Source organism: Sander lucioperca, chromosome 15 (genome assembly GCF_008315115.2).
Source record: "Sander lucioperca isolate FBNREF2018 chromosome 15, SLUC_FBN_1.2, whole genome shotgun sequence".
Classification (NCBI taxonomy): Eukaryota; Metazoa; Chordata; class Actinopteri; order Perciformes; family Percidae; genus Sander; species Sander lucioperca.
This window is the reverse complement of record NC_050187.1, coordinates 21,835,666-21,862,980: the sequence shown is the minus strand read 5'-3', so window position 1 is coordinate 21,862,980 and position 27,315 is coordinate 21,835,666. Positions and strand designations below refer to the sequence as shown.

Sequence of the window (27,315 nt, the reverse complement as noted above, 5' to 3'; positions counted from 1 at the left end):
GTCATGTTTTCAGATGTGACTAATTATTATAAATAATTCCTTGTGATACTTTAAGACATTGACTACAACCTATTTGGGACTTTCAATGCATTTTGGCAGTGCCTCATAAGATATTCCCAAAGTGTCATATATAACAAAAAGAAGCTGGCATGAATTTGTTAGTATAATTCAGCAGCAGATGCATACTGAAATGTAACATTCATGAGCTGGCAGGTTGTTAACATATGTTTAACAATGGGTTTCAGGATTTCAAATGAAAAAGAGTAAAGGTTCAGTGCACAGAGTAAACCTATAAAGAAACATTTGCATGTTGATTCTGTGAGAATTACACCAAAACCTGAGGCTTTCTCTTGGTGTTTAAAAAGGTGAAACCTTTCAACACTTCTTATCATCCACTGTGCATTTCTAATGTATCCACAGAAAAGATATAAATATTCATATACACTATTTATTTAAGGACCCAGGTATGTCCCAAAGGTGCAGGAACAGCACATGTGTACATGAATCTTACTGAGTCAGTACTTGTGTTTCAGTATCCAGTGTTTGCCAACATGACTAAAAGATACATCCCACCACTCCTGATTCTCTTAATTATTAAAAACAAAAAATGGCACAAATACAGTATGTGCAACATGTTTGAGAAAAGCCAATGAATGGACTGTTCTTTAGCCTCTCATTATTTATATGTGCATGTCTATACGTAACAAAGTTTACGAAAAAAGCAAATAACAGTACAGCTCAATAAATAAAAGGAACTTTTCTTCAGTGTTTCATTCTTTATTATAATAAGCACACATGAAGTTCATTCATCTACAAAGAAAGCATGCAATGCATTGATTATTTTTCAAGGACGAATATTCAAGATGTCTTTGTTGGTTTACCACTTCTTCAAATGAAACAGAAAAGAAAAACAGAAAACGCAAAATTTAAAATAGAAAAGCAATGGTCAATGAAAGGATTTATTTAGTATCTAGAGTTAATTGACCTTACTAAAAGGATTTAAAACGAAACAGGTACAGACGATACAAAGATTAACCTGTAGTCAACATAATAGATCATTGATCACATGCTACAACACTTCACAATAACACAGTGAATAGTCACAGTGTGCACACCAATTACATTCCATATGTACTGCTGCTGACTAACAATGTTAGAGCTACGTTGTCCCATTTATCAATGTACTTTCCTAGTGCTTCATTATGCTCGATATCTTTCCAAAATGTGATTTAAACATGTATATCAACAGCCTAAATCTAAATGACTTATTATGTTATATTAAAGACTTCTTCTCTTCACCTCAAGTGAATGCATTCAATCTCCTCTGTTCCAGGCATGGAGGAGTCCCTAATATCCATCTCATCCACAGTCTTACTGGGTGCATATTTTGACCTCCAGCGCAGCAGTACCATCTTCGTTAAGTACTTAACTGTGTTGTTCTTAACGCTGACAAAACATAAGGTATTAATCATGCTGTTGCTCATGGCAATGCACTCAATGATGTAGAAGGCCACCAAGGAGTTCTTCTGGCGGGAGATGAGCGTTGGGTGGAAATCTCGTAGGATGGTAAAGCCATAGTACGGCGCCCAGCACATTATGTACGCTGTCAAAATCCCAATCAGGACCATCACTGTCTTGCGCCGACAACGCAACCTCTTCCTAATCTGCTCCGTCTGAAAACCTGGGACATTCTTGAACCAGAGCTCGCGGGAAATTTGGGTGTAACATATTGCCATGACAATCACGGGCCCAACAAACTCCACAGCAAAAACAAACAGGAAGTAGGACCGGTAGTAGGCCTGCTGGTCCACAGGCCATATCTGGGCACAGAAGACTTTGTGAGTGGTTGGGGTGGTGCTGCCATGAGGGTACATGGTCTCAGAGGCAAAGTAGGCAGAGGGAATTGATATCAGAATGGGAACAATCCAGACTCCTGTAATAAGGCAGTAGGCGGTTTGGAACTTCATACGTGGCCTCAGAGGATGGACTATAGCCATGTACCTGGAAGAACACAGACATATTGTTGCATTGAAGAGGCGGAAAATAAGCATGTGATACAATGCAATCAAACTGCCCTTTTTTAGTAGTTTAAATGTTGTGAGAAGTCCAGAGATTCGACAAAAGGCTCTCAGTCACTCATGGAAGATTAAAGTTTAACACACAGTGCTCCATTATTCAGCAAACTGAATTTTTCATATTGGTAATAGGTCAGTAGAAGGTCATTTTTATGGAGTTAAAAATATATTTTGCTATTAATATCTTGGCAAATGCATGAACTGACTAAAAATGTGAGTTATTCATATTTGTTAGAATAGTTGACTATATAAATAAATCTATATTTTTAAAACAGTCCTATATTTTCAATCACTGCATGTTTATACAGTAAAGAACAATTTACAAAGTCTTTTAACACATGAGGCAACATTTTGGGAAAATGTGTATAACATTACGTGCAAGACTTCTAGAATATTTCCATGCAGATATTATTAAATTATTATTATTATTATTATTATTATTATTATTATTATTATTATTATTATTATTATTATTATTATTATTAAATATTTGATACTGTCATGCAGTGTGGAAAAATATTTTTGTTCTGACGTTAAAGCAAAAATATCAGTGACTGTAAAACTGTCGTATTTACATCCCGTATCTGGTTTGTTTACCTGCACTTAAATGTAAAAACTATTTTGAATTCTCACTGTCCAATGTTTCTCTGTGTACTGATCGTGTTACTCCACCACTTGTTCACAGACATTTCACTTAAGTTGATCAGCAACAACATTATACAGCATACTCTTAATTAGATTCTCATTGATATATACTAGTACTGTATTGACAGTGGACTATCTTGAGCTAAATGTCAACTAACAAATAGTAGATAGTTCAGTGGTTAATTTAATAAATGCTGTTAAAATGTGTCAGTTAACTGTTCAATTTAATTAATCTGTCTAAATTACCAATTTAATCAAATTATTGTATTATACCACCCACAAAGAAGTAAATGATGACCCATTAGCTGAGCAGAAGGCCTGTGGATTCTCCATAACAGGCCGTCTTAGTAAGCTGTTGTTAACACAAGTAAGCTCACAGATGGATTGACTGCTACCTTTACTTTGGCACACTAAACACTCATTATTAGTCAAGTCAGTGTTTCCATTTGTGAAGTTTAAAAACCTGAACTTTTTACCCACAAAACAGAGAAGAACAGTAGATAAACAGCCATAGCGTTATTGCATTGTGCAAAAGTAACTTAAGTATGCCACAAGGAAGGCAAAAATCAATAGCAACCATTTGAGTCACTAAAACGTTCATCAATTCTTACATAACCTTGAATGTAGGGATTTAAGTATCCAAGGCACAGGTGCAGGCAATGAACCACTCAGTTCAATCAATTAGAGAGAGGAAATGCTATATTGTGTCACTATGTGGGTAACATAGTCAACAATATAGTGCTAATGATATTGAGTTACTCCTAGGGGTCTTTTCAGTTTATGTGAATATAGCCTTGGACTTTTTTTCACAGCAGACTGTCAGTGTACAGTAGGAAACTAATAAATTAATGTTATTAGTAACACCTGTGCAGGTGTTACTAATAACATTAATGATGGCTCTGTTCTATTCAAGTGTTCCAGTAAGCCAGCACAGTGTGACAGTGAGCCAGTGAGCCATAATTAATTTGATCATTTACACCTGTCTGTGCTTTTTCTACGCTTACATGTCAACATATCTTCTGTGATAAAAAGCCTATTGGAGGTGATAATGTATTTGGAATCTAAAAACCTCCTGTTCTATCCTTTAGTTATGAGGTATTTTATGTCTTATTGAGTACTGCTGAATACGGGATTTATTGGTATGTAAACAGCATGATTTCCTGCTCAACCCGTCGGTGGTTGACGCATGTTTGAAGTATATTTCAGCCTGTGCTAGAGGGGGACTAAATAGATAATGTAGCAAATAGAATATGCAGATTTATCATAAGAGAATATCTACCTGTTGCATACTGAACAGAGTAACAAGGGAACTGTTTTTAGACTAATTAATCAAGCATTAATCAAAGCATGTTGTACACAGCCTTTGAAGCACTAGTGATAGAATGCAGAAACACAAATCTTATTTTTTTTTATAAGTTTTATCAAGGCAAATCTCAATTGTTGCAGTATAGTGCCAGTTACCAATAAAGCTAACATGTTTAAATGTATTTTACAATACAGCCATTTTTGTTCAAAAGATATAGAATGATTACATTTGTTGCTTGGATAAATCTAAAAACCAGCCAATAAAAATCAGGGAAAAAAAACAACATAAGTGTCCCTATATCTCTCACAGACAATGAATGACTGGAATGTAATTCAACATCGTCTTTGAGCAAAGGAGATTATATTGCCAGATAAAAAACATGAAAGCTTTGTTGATTCAAATCTCTGTAGACAATGCTGAAATGTTTTTGAAAGAAGCAGTGGCTTATTAAATTGAACACATACACCCACACTGAAATATGAAAGAAATAACACACTCACCTGTCAACCGCAATGGCAAGCAATGCATTTGTGGATACGTAGAGGGACACTGTACGGAGATAGTTGACAGAGGCACACAACACTAATCCATGATCCCAGGAAAGCTGTTTAACCACATAGTAGTCTACCAGGAATGGACAGCACACTACTGCCACAATGAAGTCTGAGATGGCCAGATTGGCAATTAGCAGGTTGGTGAGGTTGCGGAGCTTTTTGTAGCGTATCAGCGTGGCAATGAATATCAAGTTTCCAAACCCACAGACAAGCATGATGCAGACAAGCACCACACCAATAACAATGGTGGCCACAAAGAAAGCCTGGCCCTGCGTCGTGTCTGGGATCTCATCAGGAGGGATGCCATAGTCCAAATCATAGTTGTCCATGTAATGATCCAACTTGCCTGCTGGAAGACTCTCCTGCATCTCTGTATAAGCTGCTACCATATGGCTAATGTTGGAGTCCCCCATGTCTTTGCAAAGACAATACTTTTTATTTGAGAACAATTTGATCCAACAAATTAGGTGAAAAATGATTATGCTTTTTGGTACATAGTGCCCTGAAAGCAGCTTAATTATTAAATTGTTTGTGTGAATTTGAACAGGCTTAATCTTCTTTGGAAACAGCACATCTTCACCTGAAACAGAAAGTTCCCATCTCAGCATTACTCATGCGGAGTCAGGATTCATGGCATCAATATGATCAAAACAAATTACAATTAATCTAATGAAAACTGTTGGTGGTGAGGTCATTATATCTTGCAAAGGCCTTAATGTTAACTGTCCTAATTTATTAGAACAGTGTGACTTTACAGCAAGCCAACGTCACAGATTAAGCTCAATGGGATCTCGTGGCATTTGATTTGCTGCGAAAGTGATCACTTAAATCCCACTGCAAGCATACGAGGTAAAGCAAAAGTGTAATATAAAACCAATTAGAAGAAGAATTTTTTTTTTTACCGGATTCATAGATACAGTAGCACACTCGTTTAATGTAAGAGAGACAGCGATTATGATGATGCTTTCAAATAGCTTGGTGATTTAATGGGATCTTCTGCTTCATTAAAATACATGAAAGAAGTTATTGCTTAAGGATATCAGTAATGGTCTATTTTTAAAGCAATGCCATGCAAAATAAATTAAAAAACTACAGAACTAGAAGGAAAATGTAGGGCTCTGAAGTAGTTTATAAAACAAAACATGGTTGTATTATGCTGCAGGGGGTCTCAATATAGAGTGTTAAGCTGTCCGAGATCATCACATCCTGGAGGGGGATCACAGTCTTTGAATTTAAATAGAGTAAAAAAAACCACTAAAATGTAGACGAGAGAGACGCTTTCTCTTTCTTTGTTAAAATAAATATGAATCTCTAATAACTTACCAGGGATAAAACCCAGTGGATTAAAACGAATCTTTTTAAAAGACACTTACCAGCAAACGTTGTCCCACGACTTATCTCAGCTGAATAATTAAAAAGTATATAATTGCCCGCGCTCTGTCAGGGGAGAAACGAGCCGAAGTGCTGTATTATTGGACAATCCCGCCAGTGCAGAGAGAAGGTCTCTCTATCTGCCTCCACGCACATCGATTCTCTCTGCTGCTAGTCCGCTCCGCTCCGAAGAAAGGCGCTTGGAAGAAATGAGGGGGTGGGGGTGAGGGGGGTGATGCATATGCTTCGCTTCTACCTCAAGTGAGAAATCCGAGGAGTGTTTCAGGAGATGCAAAAGAGGCATACGTGTGTGCGTGTGCACGGGTAAGTGTTCACAGGGGCAGAAGTTCACCAGTTAAATGGATGTCCACAGTGCCTATATTCTTTACATTAAAGGCTACGTTATCCTTTGCCATTTCTCACAAGAATGACTGATGAGGGAAGAAGAGATGTCAAACATAATAGGACATTCACAAACAAACAAACTCATATGCCTCTTACAGGTGATTCATTCTCTTTTAATTGTACTGTATTAAAACTGAACTTAGAAAACTGGTTTTAAACAGTTACTTTAAAAAACAACCATTGCATTACATTAAACCATAATAATAATAATAATAATAATAATAATAATAAGTGATTGTTCTGGCCACTTGGGGGCAGCAGAAACAAGCTGTAACACATCACACAACATATTTTCACCTTTTGAGTTGATATGGGGAACTTTCAGGAAAAAGTGGCCTACTTACACTTCCAGCAGATATACAGTATGGAGCAACAGCATTCAAATGGCTGTCTGGTGAAGGTAAGTATAGTAACTCTTCTTTTAGCTCTTGTTGAGGAAATATCTGGGTCTTTAACTGATAAATGCTCCACTATATTCTGCTGTTTGGAACTGGGTAACTTACAGTACAGTAGGTTTATCAGAGCTTTTTCGCTGAAAACAGCTGCCTGATGGGCAACATTTTGGGGGGCATGGTCATTATTTTTTAATGGAGAGAGTAGATGTGCTCTCCTGGATGGCTACTGGTTTTCAAAGTTCAACCAAATTGAATTTTGACCCCAGATGTGCTGACCCCTAAGACGTGCACTCAGGGGCATTCCATTATGACGGTAAAGATCTAGTGGTTTTGTCACTGTGGGCATGTCAATGCTTTCAAACTGATTTGCTTGCTCATTAACTAACGTTGTGTAAATAAGCAACCTGCACTTTCTCCAACAATTTCAATGATGTGCTAAGTAGCATTTCATTTTTGTTTGTATCTGTGATCCTAGCAGCCAGGGACATAGGAAAGAGGGATTACAGAAAGTGCAATCCCCTTCACAGACATGTATCTACAGCAGGCAGTGACTAAAATCACTGGCTCACCACTGCATTGCTTTAAGTTTGTCAGTTTAGCTGTCAGGCGAATTTTGCAGTTGAAAAGTTACTGCATCTTCTGGAATCCCACAATGAAGCAATTTGCTTGTGTCCCATTGAAAATGAATGGGGGCGTTACGTTGTGCCATGCTCAATGTGTCTTTACTGTGAATTGTGGGATTAAAAAAGTATACCTTCTTCTTTCTTCTTTTTCTTAATGTTCCACTACTGTAAGTGGCTGTATATCTAAAATGATTGATGGCAAAGAGTACCTGTGGTTAGATTTTCCTTCAATTTAAATATCTTTAGTTCTCAAGTTGCCTAATGCAGATATTAAAATGTACATACAGAATTTAGAAAAAATAAAGCTCATCATTATTTTTCAAGCCAGGCAGTGAATCACAATCACTTGTGAACAGGATGTCATCTAAGGGTTTCTTTGTGATCTCTGGTCACAAGTGCTCTCCTCTCTGCTGGAGAAAAAAAAAAAAAATACTGTTTGGTGAAGGTCATCAATGTATGAGATGTTCAGGAATATCTTTGCTCATAAGAAACTATTTTCTGCTGTGAAAAAAGTGCTATATTTTAGAAATTCAATAAAAAACATTAATCACCCATTCATCTCGTTGAGTGTGTTGATAATGCATTGCAGTATTCCTTAAAAATGCTATTCCTTGAATCAATGAGAATGATTGGCAAGACTGTGAATTTAATGTGATCTTTTTTGTCTTCTTGCTGGTTGGGGGTCAATGTATAAACAGAGCTGTAAAGCTGCCACCACCATATCTCTGTGGTTAACCATCCTGAACAGCAGATGAAAAGGCACAGGCAGCAGCACTGATGACTTTTTAGGATCAATTCCTTATTGTGATGGAAAGCTATTACTGCTGGGTTTTGTATTTCCTCTGACAATCATCTGTCAGTAGAGGTGGATGGCTTGTATCCTCTCACATTGAGTGCAGCGTGCTGGCAGATATAGTCAGTGCAGTTTAAACATAATAACGGATAACAAGAGACACTAGTAAACCAGCAGACAACTCCTTCTGTCATCTACAATTGGCACAGGAAGATCCAAACACTTGTTTCCTTTCTAGAACGTTAACATATCCACCCCTCAGCTCATAAGAGATGAGAGAACTGCCTTTGCATGCTCCTATTATTTTTTATTACCCTCTAAATATTATAGGCTACTTGCTCGGCCTTGCTAGTGTCTGTCACTGAAGCCCAGGAGGCCTGACCAGCAGGATAAACACTAGGCTTTCATTTCCAACTCTGGACAACCTCTAATCTCAACCGGGCCTCAGATTTACTGCCACTCGTAACCAATGAATATAGATGGAATAAAAGATGGCAGTGTGATCTTGAGGTTCTCTCCCCAGCCATGGAGAATATGCACAATACCTATAATCTATGGTCTCTGCTTGAGGTTGGACAGATATGACGTAGTTTATTGGTGACAATGTTATAGGGGAATAAGCAGCACTGAAACGGAAACCATACAAACATATATAGAGTTTAAATCTGAACACAGGCAGTCTGTTTTTGCTGAATGTCGGTTCTGCTGGAGGAGCTGACTTTGTGAGTGTCGTCCAAACTCTGCCAGTATTCAACCATTCTCTCGACCATACAGTCATTACTAACCATTCTAACTGGTGTTTACTTCCCTCCCCCTCTAGTTACTGAATTTCCAGCTGGGTTTACTTGCTTCTGTAGGACACAGGAATGTATAAATATGCTTGTGGGAGCCCTTCTTACTATCCAAATCACAGAACAAATACACATTGTTTGTGAATCACTTCCAAATCAACTCTTTAACTGGCTGCAGGTTAGAGGAGATCTTAAATGCCACTGAACAATTTCCTCCTGCCACAGTTCACGACACGGTACGAGACAGAAAAGGATTTCAAACCAATTTCACAATAAAATGTCAGTGACGTACCATACCAGCAGAACCGGTTTAAATGGAAAGATTACACAGACTGTATTTTGTGTCGTTGTAGAGGAATCATACTCTTCATCTGTCAAAGTTGCGACCCGCTGCTGCCCTCCTGCTAATGTAACATTGAGGCTTAAATTACTTACCATACCACCAAGTCTTTGGGTGCAGATCCTCCTTTTGTCTCTACTATGGAGGGTCTTGCAGTTGCAGCCGGTAATTGAGGCTTGCTTGCTTACTTGTATAAAACACCTCTTTGTTGTTTTCTTTCTTCCTCTTGATTTTTCTTTTTTTTTGCACTTTGCTGTCCCTGAAAGCATATCAAAAAGCTGCTAGCCTATCGCTGCTGCTAACATACGAGCATGATCTCCACTGAACCGGAAATACTTTTTTCCAAGCACATAATTTTTTTATTATAAATATATAAATATTGAAATAAAGATAACATATTTTAAAATATTTTAAAATATATGTTAAACACATATTAAGCATTTACCTATAAGATAGGGCTTATGTTCTGCTGTTATAATAAACATTTAAAAAGTGAGTTGTCTGACTGAACTGATGTTATGGACACATCCTTAATCTGGTGTTGGCAGACTCTACACAGTTTGTCATGCAACGTGCAACACTTCTTTCTGTATTGAATGACATTGCAGTGTTCATATGGGAATCACAGAAGCGGATGAGCACCTGGGAGAAAGTAAAGAGAAGTAAAGGCTGACGCCATCTGCGACTATTTTCAATAGGGGAAACGTGATGGTGGGCCAAAGACGTTCAGTTCAACAGCTAGTTAAGGGGACTCAAGAAAGCCTAAGGAAGTATGCCAGGGACTTCAAATATGTTCAGAAGGCAGCTGAGCACTTGGTATTGTGGGCACATGATAAGCTGCAGAGCCACACTACCTTGAAGCCGAGGTCCAGGGTGGCCTGCCAGAAAAAAAGTGTGAGAAAGAAGAAAGCTATAGCAGGTGAATTGGCATTGGATGAGAGTCCATCAGACCATTTCTGTGAGTATGAGGTAAAAGTCCAAAAGTTTATTCTGGACAGAGTGGCAAAAGACATCAGGTCTTGGTTTGCTAAGCACCACGTCTCAGGACCATCTGAGGGCCTTTATGCTGATGACAACTGAGAGGAATGATGGGCTTGAACAGTGATGTTATGACAGACCAGAGTGCATTGCTGGACCGCCTCCTGACAACTTAGGTTTTCCCCAGTTCTCCATTTCTCTCCTGCATTAGAAAGTCAGTATCTGTATGCATATGCATGTTGTGGCATAAAACAGTGGCACACTCCAAATGCTAACATTTGCTATTTCTGAATTTTGTGAATATGAAATCAGGAAATGTCCACAACTCCCATTGTATGTAAACAAACACACATTGTATGTTTCCTTTTTTAGATGGGTATGTATATATAGGACAAGTATGAAAACATTGTTGTTGTGTGGGTCAGTTGGTTTGTGACCTAAAGGGCAACCAAATGGACAGCAAGAGTCCATCATCCATGATTGAATAACTAACCTACCAGCTACCTGAGCCACATGCCAGGGTGGTCTGTGCGCACCTTTCAACTATCTTTTCTGAATTGTTGTGCTTTGTGTGAATATGTAGTCTGAATATAGTGTGCTCCTGCAGGTTGTAATTTGTGTTTAAACACATGTTGACTGTTTTGCAATATTTTAAATAATTCTAATAATAAAAGCAGGCTATTAAACGCACAGTATGTAATTTATGCCTCTATAGGTCCTCAATCAAAACAATAACAAAAGATGAACTTTGATGACATTGTGAAGTAGCCTCATGGGACTTGTTGTCTTCATTGTTAAACAACCACCATTGCCATTGTCATCAACCTGACGTGACTCAGGCAGAAATAATGTTCACGGACGAGTTAATACATTAAAGTTTTATTCACATTAAGTCACTTTTATTCACGTTTATTCATGTTATGTAATTTAATTTGAATGCAACGTTAGCTAATGCAACCTTCATTTGCTAACTTAGCATTTGAGTCGAGTAGCTACTGTAGCTAACGTTATGTGGCAAATTCAACTTTATGAGCGTGTTGAACGTCGTTGTAACGTTATAACGTTACCATAATCAGCATTTCCCACAGAATTATAATCTACACATTCTTCTGCATTTCTTTGTGCACTTGACAAATTAGCTCATTTACCAAGTTTTCTTTTGTGTACTAGGTAAAAGTACAGCAGGTAAAGGTCATTACATTACCTCTGGTTATATGTATTTGATCAAATAACTGAAAAGGAAAGCATACATATTTTTAATTCAGTTAGACCTTAGCATAGTTTAAATCCATTATGTTCATAACGTTTTTGTTTAGTAGCTTATTTTTCATACTGCAGCTTAGCTATCACAGTCTGCTCTTGATGGTGCCAAAATACACTAAAATGCTGATGTAACACCATTTGACATGTGTTTCATTCAGCCGTTTTACAGACAGCTTACCAGATCTGTCGAGAGGGACATTTTGACTGACCTTGTAGCACAGCCTGCAGAGAGCAAGCCAAAGCAGAAGCTCTTCTTTCTCTTCCTCATTTTTCTATCACTCTCCCTTACTCTCATTTTGGCTAAATGTTATTGTAAGTATAGGCTAAGACAGAATGGAAATACAAATGGGAAATAAAGCAATATAGAGATGCTAAAAGCACCATGAGGAAAAACAATAATCTTTCTTGTTATTAAAAAAATAAAGTGCAGAGATATTACGGCTTCAGAGCCATCTTCCCAGCAAAACCCAAACATTACAACACATACTTTGCATTTGAGTTTGGGCTCTTCTATGTGATTGTTTCCACTAAAACAGAACAGAAGTACAGAATGAAACTTATATTACATATTTAGATCAGGACTGCACCCTTAGTTGCTCAGTTCAATTTTACATTGTTTTCTACTCGTTTTAGTGTAGTGTTGTTTTTTTCTGGGTTTATTGGCTATAGACAGAACTAATACAATGAGCAACAATGAGAGATCATGAACCCCAAACACAATGTAAACAAGTACCCACTTGTAAACAAAAAAAGAACTTTTTTGTTTTCAGCGTACAAAGTGTGTCAACACTTCTGGCAGGAATAGTTATTAACAGTCCACACAAATTGCACTGCACGAAATTCCGCCTCTGTCCTGTGGTGGGCTACCATCCAATCTGCCATATCAAACAGGGATCTAGAAAGCAGCTGACTAAGAACCAAAATAATGGTGTGTGACAACCCAGTGCTTTCGCGGGCCAGCCAATTGTTTGTTTTTTTGCTTCTGCTTTGTCATCAACAGCATGGCTTTTCTAATCTCTGCCACAAAGGCAACAATAAACTCTGGAAGGCCCCAGGCTCGTAGCATGCGCGGCCACAGCTAGGGGGAGGTTTTGGGGGCTATTTCGCCACCAACCAGTGCTGTGCAGCATTTAGTATAGCATGAGACAGCCAAGGGTGAGCACCCAAGTTTTCACACAATAAAGGTGCTGAAGGGGACAAGCACTCCTGGGATACCACCAACCCACGGGAGGGAAGCGTACTGTACCACCATGTACAAGACCAGCTATGTGCACGAGGTGCGCAAGGAAAAGTATGAGCGTTCAGATGTCTTCGATGAGGAACCTGTGGACTCTGAATCCTCTGCAGGCATCTCAGCCATCCAGGGCTGGGAGAGCCTTCAGGAGCTCAACAGCCGCTTTGCCCGGTACATCAACAGGGCACGAGTCCTGGAGCAGCGCAACGCCGTGTTCCGCAAGCAACTGGAGACACTGCAGCGGATGGAAGAGGCCAGCGGCCTAGAGGAGGCCTTCACAGAGCAGACTGAAGTCAACAGGCAGCGCATCCGGGAGCTGTCCTCTGACCATGCCAAGCTGCAGCGAGAGCTGAAGGATGCTTGCTGCATGATGGATGAATTCACCAGCAAGTAAGAGAGTGGTGAATTGGTCTTATCTTCTTTAGAGATGGAGTGATTGGAAATGTATAGAAATGTTCTCATAATTAAGGGGGTGTGATAAAGAATCTTAAACAAGTGAATGTGCTGGTTCCCCAAAAAACAAAAAGCAGATAATTGATACAACTAGGCAAATCAGCAGGGAAACTGGACATTAATAGATAATCAATGTCAGAATGGATGCAAAGTCAAATTTATTAGTTCACTGTCTTAAAATCAGGTAATCATACTGAATCTTGCTGAAAAATCATTTTATTCTAAATAGTGGTCATCATAAAACAAGACAGTGAATAAACATCAAATTTAAATTGTGGTAAATTAAAGGTTTAGTTCACCCAAATCACTGATAAAAAAGGAAAAAAATAAACATTTTCTCACTCACCACTATCCATGGCCCCACTAAATTTAATGGAGAAAGAGATGAGTTTGTTCATCAGTCTTGTCTCACTGTGAACACACCACAAACATGCAATAAGACTTAATTAACACACAGGTTATGTAAGGTAAGTATTCCTACAGAATACTGCAGCTTATTATGATAAAGTAACGTATCTCCTCCTGCTTTATATTAACACATAATCAAGATGTTTTATGTTCCAGATATAGAAATGAATGTGATTATCAAGAACAGCTACGGGGCACACTGGAACAATTAAACAAGGTACTGTATGGATTAAATTTAAGTTTGAACATGGAAAAATGTGTGCGTGTGAAACAAGAGACTGCACAAAATGAGGTTGATGAAATGATGGTACTTTAAAAAAAGTAATGACTAAATCAAATGAGATTTTACTATATTGGTTTTGTTATATTTTAGACGTTAATTGAAGAAATACAGAGATTTAATTAGCAATTTAATTGTGAAAAGGAGTTTGTGATCGCTGAAATGAAAAAACCTAACAGAATTAATTAGGATTAAACCGAAGAGTTTTGTACGAATGCAGTACATCTTTTTCAGTGTTCTTTGACTCTTGATAAACTCAATACACTTCACACTGAACCTTCCCCAGTTTTTCCCCCTTGGGTCCCCATTTTGTTGCTTGTTCTTCTCTTTTCCTGCAGGAGGCTGACAGTTCTCTGCTGAGAAACTTGGAGTACCAGATCCAATCACAGTTCCTGCAGGATGACATCAACTCCACCAGAGATAGACACAAGAAGGTCAGTGGCACTAATGGTAAATGATCAAGATTAGCGAAACCAAAAATGGAAACTGAATTACTGTGCAACTCTATAGTCTCAAAAACAACTTCTAAAATACAATACATATTTTGATAGGAAGCCATTACCGTAAGATCTCAATGAGCTCTCACTGCTAGTTCAAAATAATTGTTTGATTGCATCAACAAAACTAACCACCTGTATATGTCTCCCTACATTTTTTAAGATGTCTTTTAATAAAATCTCCTTCAAACAGACAGTAGTCTCTGTTCAATACATCCAAGGAGAATTACTTCCTTAAGAGTTATTAGACATGTGGTTATGGATTGTCGTGTGCCTTTCCTTAGGATTTAATCTACTTTTATGGCACATATTTTGTATTTTCTGTTTATTGTTTGTGTTTTTTTCACAAGTGCTTATGCATTTCTATTGCACAGTACGGTATATGTGTTTTAATAAATAATATAATATAATATAAAAGCCCACAGAGAAACCCTGCGTCCTAGAACTTATGCCTATATATCACTAATTGTTTTGGTAAACACATTTTGAGGAAAAAAATGGGGTTTTGTTTAGTGGCATAACACTGGACACTGGACACTGGCCTTCGCCTCCTGAGTTCCACTAGGTTACAAAAAGCACTTTGGTTTAGGTTTAAATTAAGTTTTAGTAAAGCAAACATGTATTATCTCATGATTCAAGTCACTTTTGACTTTTGAAATAGACCAACCAGACCACAGTCATTCCTAACCTTAATCAAATGCTTTGAGTGCCTTAAAAACGTAGGTTTAACTATGAGCGGATACTGTATTGCAATAGTGGATATTGTGTAGCCTGGAAACCAGATGAATCTGCCAGCTCATGTTTCATTTACTCTGACAGATAGACTACGTCTGACCCCCCTCCAGTTTAGAGAGATTTCCTGCTGACCAGGCCCTGGGCAGACCAATAACAAGTATTAATCTAATATGGGGCGGGTTTGAGGTGATGATTGACAGATTAATTTCACCGTCTTGTAGGTGCGTCCTTCTAGTGCAATGCACCAGGCTCACAAAAACTCAGATCAAACTGCCAAACTAGGCAGAGTTTTATCAAATATGAATCCAGATTCTGCTACAGTATTGCTCAAATATTTACAGAAACACATTTTAGTGTACTGTTTAGCTGTAATCTAAGAACAATTGTGACCAAACTGCACCTGCACCAAGCACCACCCCAACTAGGTCTATCTAATTGCATCCAGAAGCATTTAGGTCTGCGCTGTTGATATCAAAAATGAAATTATAAAATAACCTGAGAGGTTACTCCTTTGCGAATCAGTAGCAATACCAGGCTAAATATTGTGGGAAAACAAATTAAATTGGTTGCGAATCAGTGTTTTGCAGAAACGTTCACAAAGAACATTTTGCCACTTGCTAGATACTTTTATCAAAAACGTTTTCTTATTATGTTGATAAGAAACGCAATTCAGGTGACACTACAGTTCTTTTAAAGTGTATTTTTGCAAATCATTAGTATATACATAACATTTCTGGGAGATAGAGCTGCACGGAGAGACAGTATTGGAAATAATTTTTTGCTGTAAATGCTATAAGTATGTGTTATTAGCCTATTCTGTGAAAGGTCTGCTATGCTTATATACAATATGCAATATGTACCTTTATAAAGCTAGCATACTACTGGAAATCAATTGTCAGTGGCCAAGGGGAGAGTGTTGTGGGCTTTGTAAGTGTATATAAATCAATATGTTTTGAAGCTAGAGCAAAGATACGTACTACAGTGACAGTGAACAATTGCATTGATGCTCACGTTATAGCTGTCCTTATCGATGGCTTTCAGAGACTGGGCCCGTAAAAGCCAATTACTGAGAAATAGCTTTAATAATTCCTTCAAAGCAGTTTATATTTCTGACACATTGCTCAAAGGGCGACCGAATTTTGAAATTGTGCCCATATTGTTCTTTTTGACAGTATCTTTGATTTCAGGGTGGTACATTTTGTATGGATAACTCACAGTCAGCCGATAAACCTAATCCACAGTATGTGAGTCAGTGTGTGTTTTTCTTTTTGTTGCTTTTGAACACTTCTGACCTCAGGCCATTACTCCTCAAATGACAAGGCACAAAACCTTGCATGGGCGCCAAAGGATGTGTTATGATGTACCTGGGGCTCTAGCAACAATTTACCTTCTGGGATGTGAGTGAGGAAACGATTACAGAGGAAAATGTAACTCCGCTATTGACAGGCATTGACATAATGGCAGTAAAGCACAGAGGAAAGACAAAAACTGAAATATTACCCACTGTGCAGTAGAAATGGCTTGAAGGTGAAACACAGCAGCCACAAAAATACTGAGACAAAAGAAAACTGTTACATAATGCATCAGACGTACTTTCCATAGACGTTCTTGCCTGAGCAATTTCTACCTTCTTTTATTTTCACCCAATACTGCTTTTGGTGATGAATTAATCCGTGACTCTGCAATATTGAGATAGCATATCAAAGGGCACTGCTGTTACTATATTATGTTGGAAAGAATAGGGATCCGTCTCTCATGAATATATATATATATATCTTCTTTATTACTGAGTCGAAGTTCACACTTTTTGAAAAGAAACTCCCTTTGCTGTAAAAAAAAAAAATGCAAGCACTATTTATAAATATATATTCAGCTAAATGAAAGCCTTTTATCGGATGCTAATTCTCCCACCCAAGTGCAAAGTAAATAAGCAAGAGGTTTGTGAGCAGAGCAGATAAAGTGGTTCAACTTTGCGAAATGGTATAGCTTAGGATGTTTTTCCTTTTGCTGAGTTGTATATTTTATGTTTTCCTTTCATATTATCTTTCTCTAGAACCTTGCAGAGATCCAGACCTATGTAAACATTTTACAGCAAATCAACCAGACACTTCCCCTTGCTCCCAATGTGTCAGCGGGCATCTCTGAGGTGAGGTCATTAATGTTGTCACTGTGTGTGCTGCAGTCCCTGGGGGGGGAGAGGATGGTGTTTGCATGTGTGTCAGCTCTGGCTACGTGTGTGGGGTTGATGAGGTTACTGGCTTCTCAGTCCAGTTGGTCGCCTTTGCCTGCATTTGTCTGTTTTTTACTGTGTATACGTGAGTGTGTGCATGTGCAAAAAGCACAGACAGTCAAACAGTCCACCGGACAAATGGACAGGCCAGCGCTTTGATTGTGTCAGGACACATAAGGAAGCAAATGCCAGGAAGAACGACTATGCATGCTAATTTTTTTAAGGTAACTATGCCACAGTGACTGGCATTTGTGTAGCAGATTGAAGTTTTATTTATTTATACAAATATTTCTCAGAGGCAGAGCTGCTCTGGCTGCAGAAATTAATTGGTTGAGTTAAATCTCAGTGGGCGGAGATGAAAACATAACAGAAACATAACAATGAGTATGGAAATCATCTTAATCCTAATAGTTCTGCCTTGTTAGTCACCAGATTAACAACACATTTAAAAACATAGGGGAGATTTTGTTAGGCAATGCCCTCCAATATCGTAATTATAACACCTGATGATGGTATTATTTTGGATAAATTGCTGTTAACTGTAAAGTTTCAAAGAAGCTGTTCTGGCAACACCCAACTAAGCCACTTTATGTAGTCTTTTTCTTTATTTTGTCACTTATTTATACAGAGATTTTGGCATATTGGCCCATTTCAATGCATTCTCATGAGCGGGTTAGTATGATATCAACAGGCTTCCCATTTTGATAGAATGTTACAAACTAATTATTTATAATTGTTATAATTGTTAATCAAATAAATGGAGTAAGGTTAGTTTAATCATTTATTTCCCAACATGGCAGGCTTAGACTTTGGAGACACACTGTTTTTGTCTGCATGTTCTCATTGATTTTTGCTCAATGTGTAAAGGAACAGGAGAAGCTTCTGGCCCAAAGGAAAGTGCCAGGGCTGCAAAGTCAGCTGGAGGAATATAAGAGCGCCCTCTGTCAGCTGCAGGGCCAGAAACAACGTCTGCAGGCTGAGGTGGGTCATACACTCACCATGACAGCAGGAGGTTTCACTTGAATACATTACATGTTTTCCACTTCTTTTTTTTTTATTTTTACCTTTAACACCAATTAACCAGAAAAAAACAAACAAAATATATTTAAATTTGAGCAGCTGGAACCAGTGGATTTATGACATTTTTGCTTTACAAATTACTTAAACAATTAAGTGATTAATAAAATTGCCAATTAATTTTCTGTCAATTGACTAACAGAGAATCAACTAATCATTACAGCTCTAAACGTTTGAGGATAACCCATAGGCTGTGGTGTGTCTTATTATCGAAAAACTGTTAAGAAGATAACTATTAGGGATTTATTGATTGAAACATGAAAACACATGTGCTAATAAATGCTTCATAAGTACCACTAGATGTCAGCCATAGCCATCTTATCACTGTACTTATCAGTGTAGTTATAGGTTAAGTGAAGGCAGTGTTTCTTATAGGAAATGAAAAACACAGGACTGCTTTAGTGCAATAAAATGAAATATCACACAATCAAATGTAGTGCCTGCATTGATCTTCAACTTGAGTGTTTCTTTGCTTGGCTGCTTTGTTCCTACAGGTTTTGACTAACGACATACTGTACCTCTTTTATCTGCACAAATGATGCTCTTCATTCTGCTTATATTATGCATCATATATCTCTTTGGACCCTATATAAGCCTTCAATGATCACATTGTAAGCCTCTATAGGGTGGTCACATCAATACATTTTTGTTTTATTTGTCTGAAAACACTGGTTTCCTTTGCACAATGTTGTATGAAATACTGCAGAATTAACCCCTGTGTTGGACACAAATTAAATTCTGCTTTTATTTGTTGATAATTTTTCTTGACTTCTCACTTTTCATCAGCAACACATACTAAACTAGTGTTACTATTAATGACGTTACTTTTCAAGGGGCTTTGTAAGGTTTTTAAATCATAATTTCTTAATTAATCCTTGCCTCTGTCTCTTCTTTCAGACTGCAGTGTTGGAGCAAAGCATTAAAAACACACAGGAGAGTTATGACAATGAGATCCAGATGTACAACGAGCAAATCGAATCACTGCGGAAGGAGATTGAGGAAGCTGAGAGGTCCCTTGAGAAGTTCACCAGTGAATGTCGCCACCTAGCCATGTACCAGACATCACTTGAGAATGAGCTGGAGAGGTACAAGAGGATAATCGAGAACGAAGATAACAGGTAGACTGCCTCCACCTTGCTGAAACACACAGAAATGCACTTACAGAGGCATGCAAGGCCTGACTGAAGACATTAAAGGGTCACTTCAGTCAGGTTAGAAAAATAAATAGCATTTGGAGGAATGGAGCTCTTTACTGAATGCTGAAATTATTACTAGTCATTTTGACCCAAAGTCAATCCAATGTCTAAATGTAAATGTAAAGGCAATACATAATGCTTTTACATGGCCAAATAATGACCAGGTACATGGGTTTAAATGGACGCAGGGCTATAGACAGAACTTTATAATGTTTGACAACGCAATCCAAGTGCAAATGTTTGACTAGCCACCAAAAACATTTATTTCAAGTACATTTATGTAAATGTGAGTGAAATGTATGTAAATCTCCCTACATGAAGGTCTAAATGCTGTTCTATGATATTGATGTTCTCCACACATCCAAGAGGTACAAGAGGATCATTTTGTACCTCTTGACAAGCACTTTATTTATGAAAAAACAGTATTGTTTAAAGCTATAGACTCTAAAGAATATCATGAGTTGAAAAAAAAAAAACATGGGTAAGTTGAGTGTAATTGTAGAATGTAAAGTCCTCGGTTTGTTTATTCACGATGTTGTAACTAGTGTAAAGTGCAGAATCAGCCAGCAGATGGCACTGAGTGACAACATTTTGTTTTCCTTCACGGCACTAACACAACAAGCAGAGTGTTTTTTTAGTGTCAGATTAGCTATATTGGTGTTATTTAAAGTTACCTGTTGTTTCCTTTTTTGCATTTAAATTACAGTTTTCCTTACTAGATTCCCCTGCATAGTAAAGCTGTTGAGTGCATGGCTGTTGCATCGCTGACATTTCACTGCTTTCTTTCCCCTGCAGGTTGAATTCAGCGATAATTGGCACTCCCATTACCCTGTTCACTACTAATTACCGCTACACTCACACACCCACTGCATCAAGCAGGGGGAGAGGTAAGGGCAACATGAGCACATCCCAGCTGGTTTACATTGAGAATCACAATGCACACACAATCAGCTGCCATTGGGAGATACAACTATACATTCTCTTAGAGATTCAGTTGTACAAAGCGATGTCTTTAATATCTTTGACATCCCAGAGCCATAAGCCGAACATATGGGTGTGTTGGTGCATACACAATTTTGGTCTTTTCTTAGTTCACCAATTCCAGCTAATTGACTTATGACCTCATTTGTGTCCAGATATCACCCAGGCTATCCAAGATATCACCAGCATCAAGCCCCGCCAGAAAATCCTGGCCAAGAAGGTCCTGAAGAAGAAAGAACTGACACCGAAAGATGTGATGGACAGTGGCCAGGAGGAAAGAAATGGGGGAGCAGCTGGAGAGGGTCCAGATGAAGAAATGAAGGGGATCCCATCTGTGGAAGTGCAGGAAAAGAGGGCGAAGAGAAAAGAGCAGAGGCCTGTTCTCACTGGAGTGTCTCCACAGGATGTCCCAGATGGAGCTCAGATCAGCAAGGCCTTTGACACTCTTTGTAACATCGTCAGAGACAGAATGAGGAAGTACAAGAAGCCTGAACCAATCGCTGACTTCTACACCAAGGGTCGTTATGTCCTTGTCACTGGCGAGGGCAGCTACCCGGATCCATGCTTCTACACCTCCACACCATCAGCCGGCCACATCGTCGTCACTATCAGAGATGATATGATGCCTCCCTATGAGCCCTACACACCCGCCATACCCTCTCCCCCATCTCCTCCGCCCATAGTAGAACCCAGGCCTCTTGATCCCACTCTGCCCTCTAATGGAGGAGGAGGAAAGGACAATAATAAGGGTGGAAAAGGTAAGGACAATGGAGGGAAAGGTAAGCATAAGGGCGGAGAGCCTCACCCTCACTCTAAAAATCCAAGTCCAGTCCCTCCCCCCTTTGACCCCAAAGACCCTACCCCAGCTGATGATCATCACAAGAAAAGCCAGGATGACAACAGGCACAGTGGGCCCACTCCAAAGCCTACGCCACGTGGTGCCAGCACCAGCTCCAGCTCCAGTTCCAGCGCCAACACCAGCACGAGCACCAGCTCTGGCAGCTATACCCCAGACGCAATGAGTTACGAGAAGTTGGAGGTGGTGGAGTCTGTGGAGAAGTTCTCCGATGGCCGCAGGGTTAAAGGTTATGAGGAGACTTCCATGGTGGTCGAGACCATGATCGAGAAGTCCAGCAAGAAGAAACATTGAAACCACGTCTCCTGACATGAAGGGTCAGTCAACTCCACCAGGGTCCTACATGGTTCAGGTCCTCTGACAAGAAGACAATACTGATAAACACCACTGTTCCTCAAACTGCTGTAATAAGACCAATATTTTTTGTCTCAGAGGAAAAACCAACCATGCTTAAAAGACCAACTACACATTCCTGCTCTGATATTAAATGCTCTTCCATTTGCTTGCAGTCTCTGGTCTTGCGTCCAGAATATGTTTTGCTGGTTCCATAAGTACTGCTGTTGTTGTTCGACTTAACACCCATGCTCATGCTATGAGTCCTTTACTGTCTGAAAACTTGGGACAATAAAAAATGAAGCTCCACACCACCAATAAAAATGTTATAAGAAAAGAAATAAAAAACTGAGAAAACTGAAAAGTTGCGCCACCCCTCTGAACTCTGTCTTAGTAATCCAACTTTCCCCTTTGAGCTCATTTGTTCAATTGGATACCACTGCCTGCCCTCAGCATAATTTTGCTGTGTATTAATTTGCTTTGATATATTGAATAATAAAAACGATTCAAACATCAGTTGATCTCTTGTTCTGCTTTTAGATACTTTGTATACTCCTGTTCTTAGACTATTTGCACCAAGCACTGCACACAAATACTTGATAGGTCATAAAACCATTTGTGCATGTGTATGTGTGGACACAGACATGTTATGTTATAGTATAATAATGAATCCTCGGCTTTTAAAAATGCCCCTATACTTTGGTGTACATAACACTTAACAGATGTTGGTCACAGAATCCTACATGCCCTCCCTTAAGGGTTAAGTCATATTTTAAGTGCTGCAGCATCCACAGGAAAGTCATTCATTTTTTATGTGACTTTGAGTAGTTCACGATGTCCTCAGCATTTAGTATGACCCAATCCATCTCCAGAAAGGATAGAATAGTAATAGGAAAAGAAAAGACAAAGATGAGCTCAGATATTGAAGATGGAATGAGCAAAAGGTGTCAGAGATGATTTGTGAGAAAAATGAGAAATATCTGACATGAATAAGCTAAGCTGCTTAAAACAAAATATGTTTAGATGTCCAAAGAGAATTGAAATGGTGAATGAAAAGACGAAAACAGCAGGGGTGGTTACTCTCCTTACTGTAACTAAGTTGTTCTGTGTACTCACACAGTATTTTTAAGTACTTTTAAGTAAGTTTAACTAATTTCCATAAATGAACACCAAAGTTAGATGAAAAAGTCATGATAAAAAAAGACCCAAATCAGCAGAAGCTGCTGGTGTGTCTGAGGCCGCAGGATTGCAGAAGTGACATTCTGCACTCTGCACTCAGCTGACAATCTGGAAAAGATGCATGTTGAATGTGTTCTTTCACTGGCCAGAAAAAAACATTATGGAATAGGTTGCATCCAGGCTTGCACTTAGCGAACAGAACAAGAATGTGTAACATTGCAATAAAATTAAGTATTATGCTATGTCATAATGGGTTATGGTTATTGTTAACATTATTGTACCTCAGCATAGTTAAAAAGGTTGGATATACCTTAATGAATCACTGTTTTAATGCACCACCCACCATGGACGAAGCTTCCGGGTCTGAAAAGTGAAGCCAATGCGGAAGTGCCTTAAACCTGCATTCTATCTAATTTCCAGCACTTTTTTCCACTGGTTGCAAAAAGAAGTCAGTTTATATTGAAGTCTGTGGGAAAATTACCCTACTTCTCATTTGATTTATTACCCCAAAGGACATTTTCATAATAAGTTTATGGCCTCAAAAGCTACTTTCAAGTCTTCTTCAATACAGCATGATGTTCATTTTGTAAATGATGTTCCCATTTATTTCAAAATTGATGATAAAGCAGGGGATGCTTTAGGGTGTGGCTACACGCTGACCTGTCAATCATGACTGAGGCTTGGCAATGCTTTTCCATGGCCCTGTGTAAAACGTGAGGCTTCAAAACAGCAGTTCACAAACCAATGGGTGATGTCATGGATGCTACGTCCGCTATTATAACGTCCATGGTGAGCACGCTTCTATAAGTTACCCAAATCAAACACACCTGTGATATTGCGTCACCAACAGGTGCATTCTGGGTCCAACTAACAAACATGCTAAATGCTCATGGTGGAACCTCCATGGTGGATTCCGCTTTCACTGAGGAACTTTTACATCCAGCGGGGTGTGTGAGGCCTTTCTGCTCTCTGTGATAATAATCCCTGATGTGACTGCAGAGCATCTTTCAGCTCTAAGAAAAAATGAACTTGCAGAGAAGTTGAATCTAGAGCAAATGGACTTTGAGTGAGAATGATGTTTAGACAGGTGAGTACAACAACGCAGTCATTAACATAACTCACTGTACAGATAAGGGCGTCAACAACCACTGCGTTATCTTGCAACGTAGCATTGTGTGTGTGTGCTACGCAGTGTGTATAAACTGCAGGTTCTTCTTTGCTTAGATATGTGTGATTGTGGCCTGCATATGCTGTGGGGTTTATATTGTTATGTGTTGTTTGCCTTAGTGATCTTTTATTCTTCTTCATTCTATAAGAAGGATCATTCTATTTAATACATGTGGCTTAAAATTGCTTGCTCTCACCACAGTGTCCATATCTGTTTTTATTTGTTGTCTATCATTTTTGTTTAATTGTCTGAGCTTTGTCCTCATTTCTGGTTAATTCTAGTAAGGCTATGCAGATAATCAGTTTGAGGCACAGGCTCCAAAGGGCCGTCTATAGAAATGGAACTTCTATGGTTGCTTATTTACACATCCACCCACATCAAAGCAACATACGCATTCATTTGGATGAGGAATGTAGGTTGAATATAAAAAATGCTACACTTTCTTTAGCAACTATTTGCTAATTTTGTATATTGGATTTTTGGAGCGTTTTTGCTGAAAACAATTGCCTGCTGGCTCTAGAAATTATGCCGATGTGAGTGAATCAAACCAGTAAAGTTGTGGGCCAAAAAACCAAAGCAATGAGCTGGAAGCTACTAAAACACCCCAAAGAGGTGAGGGGAACTGCAGAATTGGGTGATAATTCTCTGTGGGTTCATCACTACAAGCGACACTGTTCACATTACATGTAAATATGTGATCCATCTTTGATTAAAGAGAATTAGTGATCATAGCCGCTTTAAACAAATAAGATCATGGTTGGGATTATTAGTAGAATCACATGCCTATGATATTTCAACAAAGTTTCTGAAATTTCTCTTAAAACATGTTGCCTTCTGTTTCACAGAGAATACTTTTTGTCATAAAGTAATCCTTTTCCTTCTCTGCTATTACAAAATCCAGCCAGATGGCAGCAGACATTATTTAAATTCAGTGAGACTGAGTCTCCTCACAGATTTATAATCCATACAGTAGTGAAAAATGTTATGACAGTGATTTATTGATGCTCCATGTAACACCTTTGTGTCTATAAAGGGAAGAGTACCTTGGCATATGTAGCTCAGGTTTCACTTTTCAGGGGGCATTTTCCCTTTATTAGAAAGCACAGGACAGAATGAAATAAACATGGGAAAAGATTTAAACTAGGTACGGTATGGTAATGTAGCACCCACTTGTGCTTCACTTTTTAGACTATATTTTTCAGACGAAAAAGGTTTACTCCACATTCTCTGTCTATCAAATTCTTTGTTTTACCCTATCAAAGTTTGGCCATTGAAATGACAGAGAATGCTACTTTTACTCAGTATGTCCGGTCCGGTAGTGTGTTGCAAATCACTCAAGTGCTTTAATAAACAGCTGAATAGATTTATTATAGCATACGTCAAAGATTATGAAATAGGAACTGAGGACCACAGGCTGCAAAATGAATCACACATTTCTTTCTTTGTTTATATAAACAGTGCATGTCACATAAAAATATGAACAGAAAGAAGTGTCACTGTTTGCAAGATATTAAACTTTAAGTAGAATGACACAGAAAATCATTTACAGTCACAAACTGTACAACAGTTGGCAGAAGAGAGGAGCAGGCCAGTTAAAGCAAGAGCATGAAAGAGTGGATTATATTTGATTTATGTACAATTCTGTAGAGTGTAAAAAGTTATATAGTTTGCTTTCTCTATGTCGAACATATTAATGTTTACATTGTTTTTTTTTTATCATGACTGGATTACAAGAAACATTCATTTAAGGTTGGGTGCTAATTGAAACACTTAATAACAAAAAGCAGAGTGAAGAGGGGAAGAGAGGTAGACAGAAGGGAGGATGACAAGAGAGTGAGAAGAACTGAGGAGATTTGGAGAAGGATAGAGTGGGATTGCAGAGAGGGAGAAAGATAAGAGAAAGTGAAAGATTTGGCAACATGCAGATGGGAATTTAGTGGTTTTTACTCAGCAAACTCTTAAGACTTCTCTCTACAGCCTCATCCAGCTCCTCCTCCAGCTCCTCCTTTTTGGACATAGCAAGTTTGGACTGATAATCACGTACTATCTGGTCTATATAAGGGGCACTTTGTGTTCCATGCAGCATGAGGGTCCACTCCTTCAGGGCTCCACGCTGTGGCTCCTCGCCCTGAAAGCCCACCTCCAGGACCCAGGTCCCGCGGGGGTCCTCGCCCCAGGTGTGGGTGGTCATGAAGGGCCATTTGTCAAAGCCCACCTTGGAGTCATCATCACGGGGCCTTCTGCTCAGCAGGATTGACTTTGTGCCCATGGGCGAGGTCATGTTGATGTTAAGGTCACCGCGGCGGCTGGCATTGACAGTGACCACTGCCTGAACGTGCTCCAGGTAGCGGACAAAGTTGTCCTTACCCTGACAGGCTTCAGCGGTGATGGCCAGCACCAGTTTGTTGCCAGACTGGATTTTACTGGGAAAGGAAAAATAGGTTGAGGAGGTTAATACTGCATGACAGAGAGATAGAAAAAAGTCAAATATCAGTGTTAAAAATGAGCAAAGGTCAAGTAAAAAGGGTAAAATGAAATAAGAACATGAACAGAATATCACCATGATTAGATGGCTTTGCAGCTCTGTAGCTCAGACTGAGAGAGCAGGTGAAAGAATTAACTTTATCTACTTACACCCCCATCTTGCTCGCCATGGAATGACACGGTAAATAAAGTACTTGACCTAGTTTTCCTATAGAACCATCCGACGATGACGGAGAATCAAGCCTCTTTTTAAACCTGCTCGCAGAGATGACTGTCATGTCTGCTTACATAATTTATCTTAGTGGGGGGAATAAAATACTCTACTATTTGGTCTGCAATACACGACCACCTTTTATACTTGGTGCCACACGTTTGTCACATAATGTTTTAGCTGCTTCCAGTTAAAGTGATTTTTAATGATTGCTGTCCAAAAGTCTTAAACTCTAGTTTCATTCAAAATGTATATTATATATTTAAATCTATATATTTATATTTTCTTATTTACTTAAATCACTATGTTTTGTGCATCAATAGCCAATCAACTGATGAATATTTATATGATTAATTTATCTAAAGATGTAATTAATATTTTCAATAATCGATCAAATAGTCAAACTATAAAATATCAGTTCAAAATAGTGCTGTCAAACGATTCAAATATTTAA

At 38.6% G+C, this 27,315-nt stretch overlaps 3 protein-coding genes across 4 annotated transcripts in view; 1 reads left to right on the top strand and 2 right to left on the bottom strand.

Moving 5' to 3' along the window:
* Window positions 1–761: 761 nt before the first annotated feature.
* prokr1b (prokineticin receptor 1b) lies at window positions 762–6,232 on the bottom strand. Its single transcript, XM_031306845.2, has 3 exons — window positions 5,954–6,232; window positions 4,527–5,160; window positions 762–2,001 (listed from the first exon to the last, which is right to left on the bottom strand). Exons 2-3 carry the CDS (start codon window positions 4,991–4,993, stop codon window positions 1,296–1,298), a joined length of 1,173 nt encoding a protein of 390 aa, XP_031162705.1. The 5' UTR covers window positions 4,994–5,160; window positions 5,954–6,232; the 3' UTR covers window positions 762–1,295.
* Window positions 6,233–12,622: 6,390 nt separating this feature from the next.
* LOC116055063 (filensin) lies at window positions 12,623–22,300 on the top strand. 2 transcript variants are annotated; one of them, XM_031306821.2, is made up of 8 exons: window positions 12,623–13,163; window positions 13,791–13,851; window positions 14,253–14,348; window positions 17,200–17,292; window positions 18,244–18,357; window positions 19,351–19,571; window positions 20,445–20,536; window positions 20,786–22,300. In XM_031306821.2, the coding sequence occupies exons 1-8, from the start codon at window positions 12,790–12,792 to the stop codon at window positions 21,778–21,780; spliced, it is 2,046 nt and encodes a 681-aa protein (XP_031162681.1). In that variant the 5' UTR covers window positions 12,623–12,789; the 3' UTR covers window positions 21,781–22,300. The 2 variants fall into 2 exon arrangements, with proteins under 2 accessions (XP_031162681.1, XP_035848094.1); XM_035992201.1 differs by having other exon boundaries at window positions 12,885–13,163; window positions 13,775–13,851.
* Window positions 22,301–25,508: 3,208 nt separating this feature from the next.
* Window positions 25,509–27,315, bottom strand: part of pcsk2 (proprotein convertase subtilisin/kexin type 2) — a 32,894-nt gene continuing 31,087 nt past the window's right edge. The window contains exon 12 of the mRNA XM_031306833.2: window positions 25,509–26,589. Coding sequence (XP_031162693.1) covers window positions 26,100–26,589 — 490 coding nt within the window. The 3' untranslated portion in view covers window positions 25,509–26,099. The remainder of the gene's footprint in view (window positions 26,590–27,315) is intronic.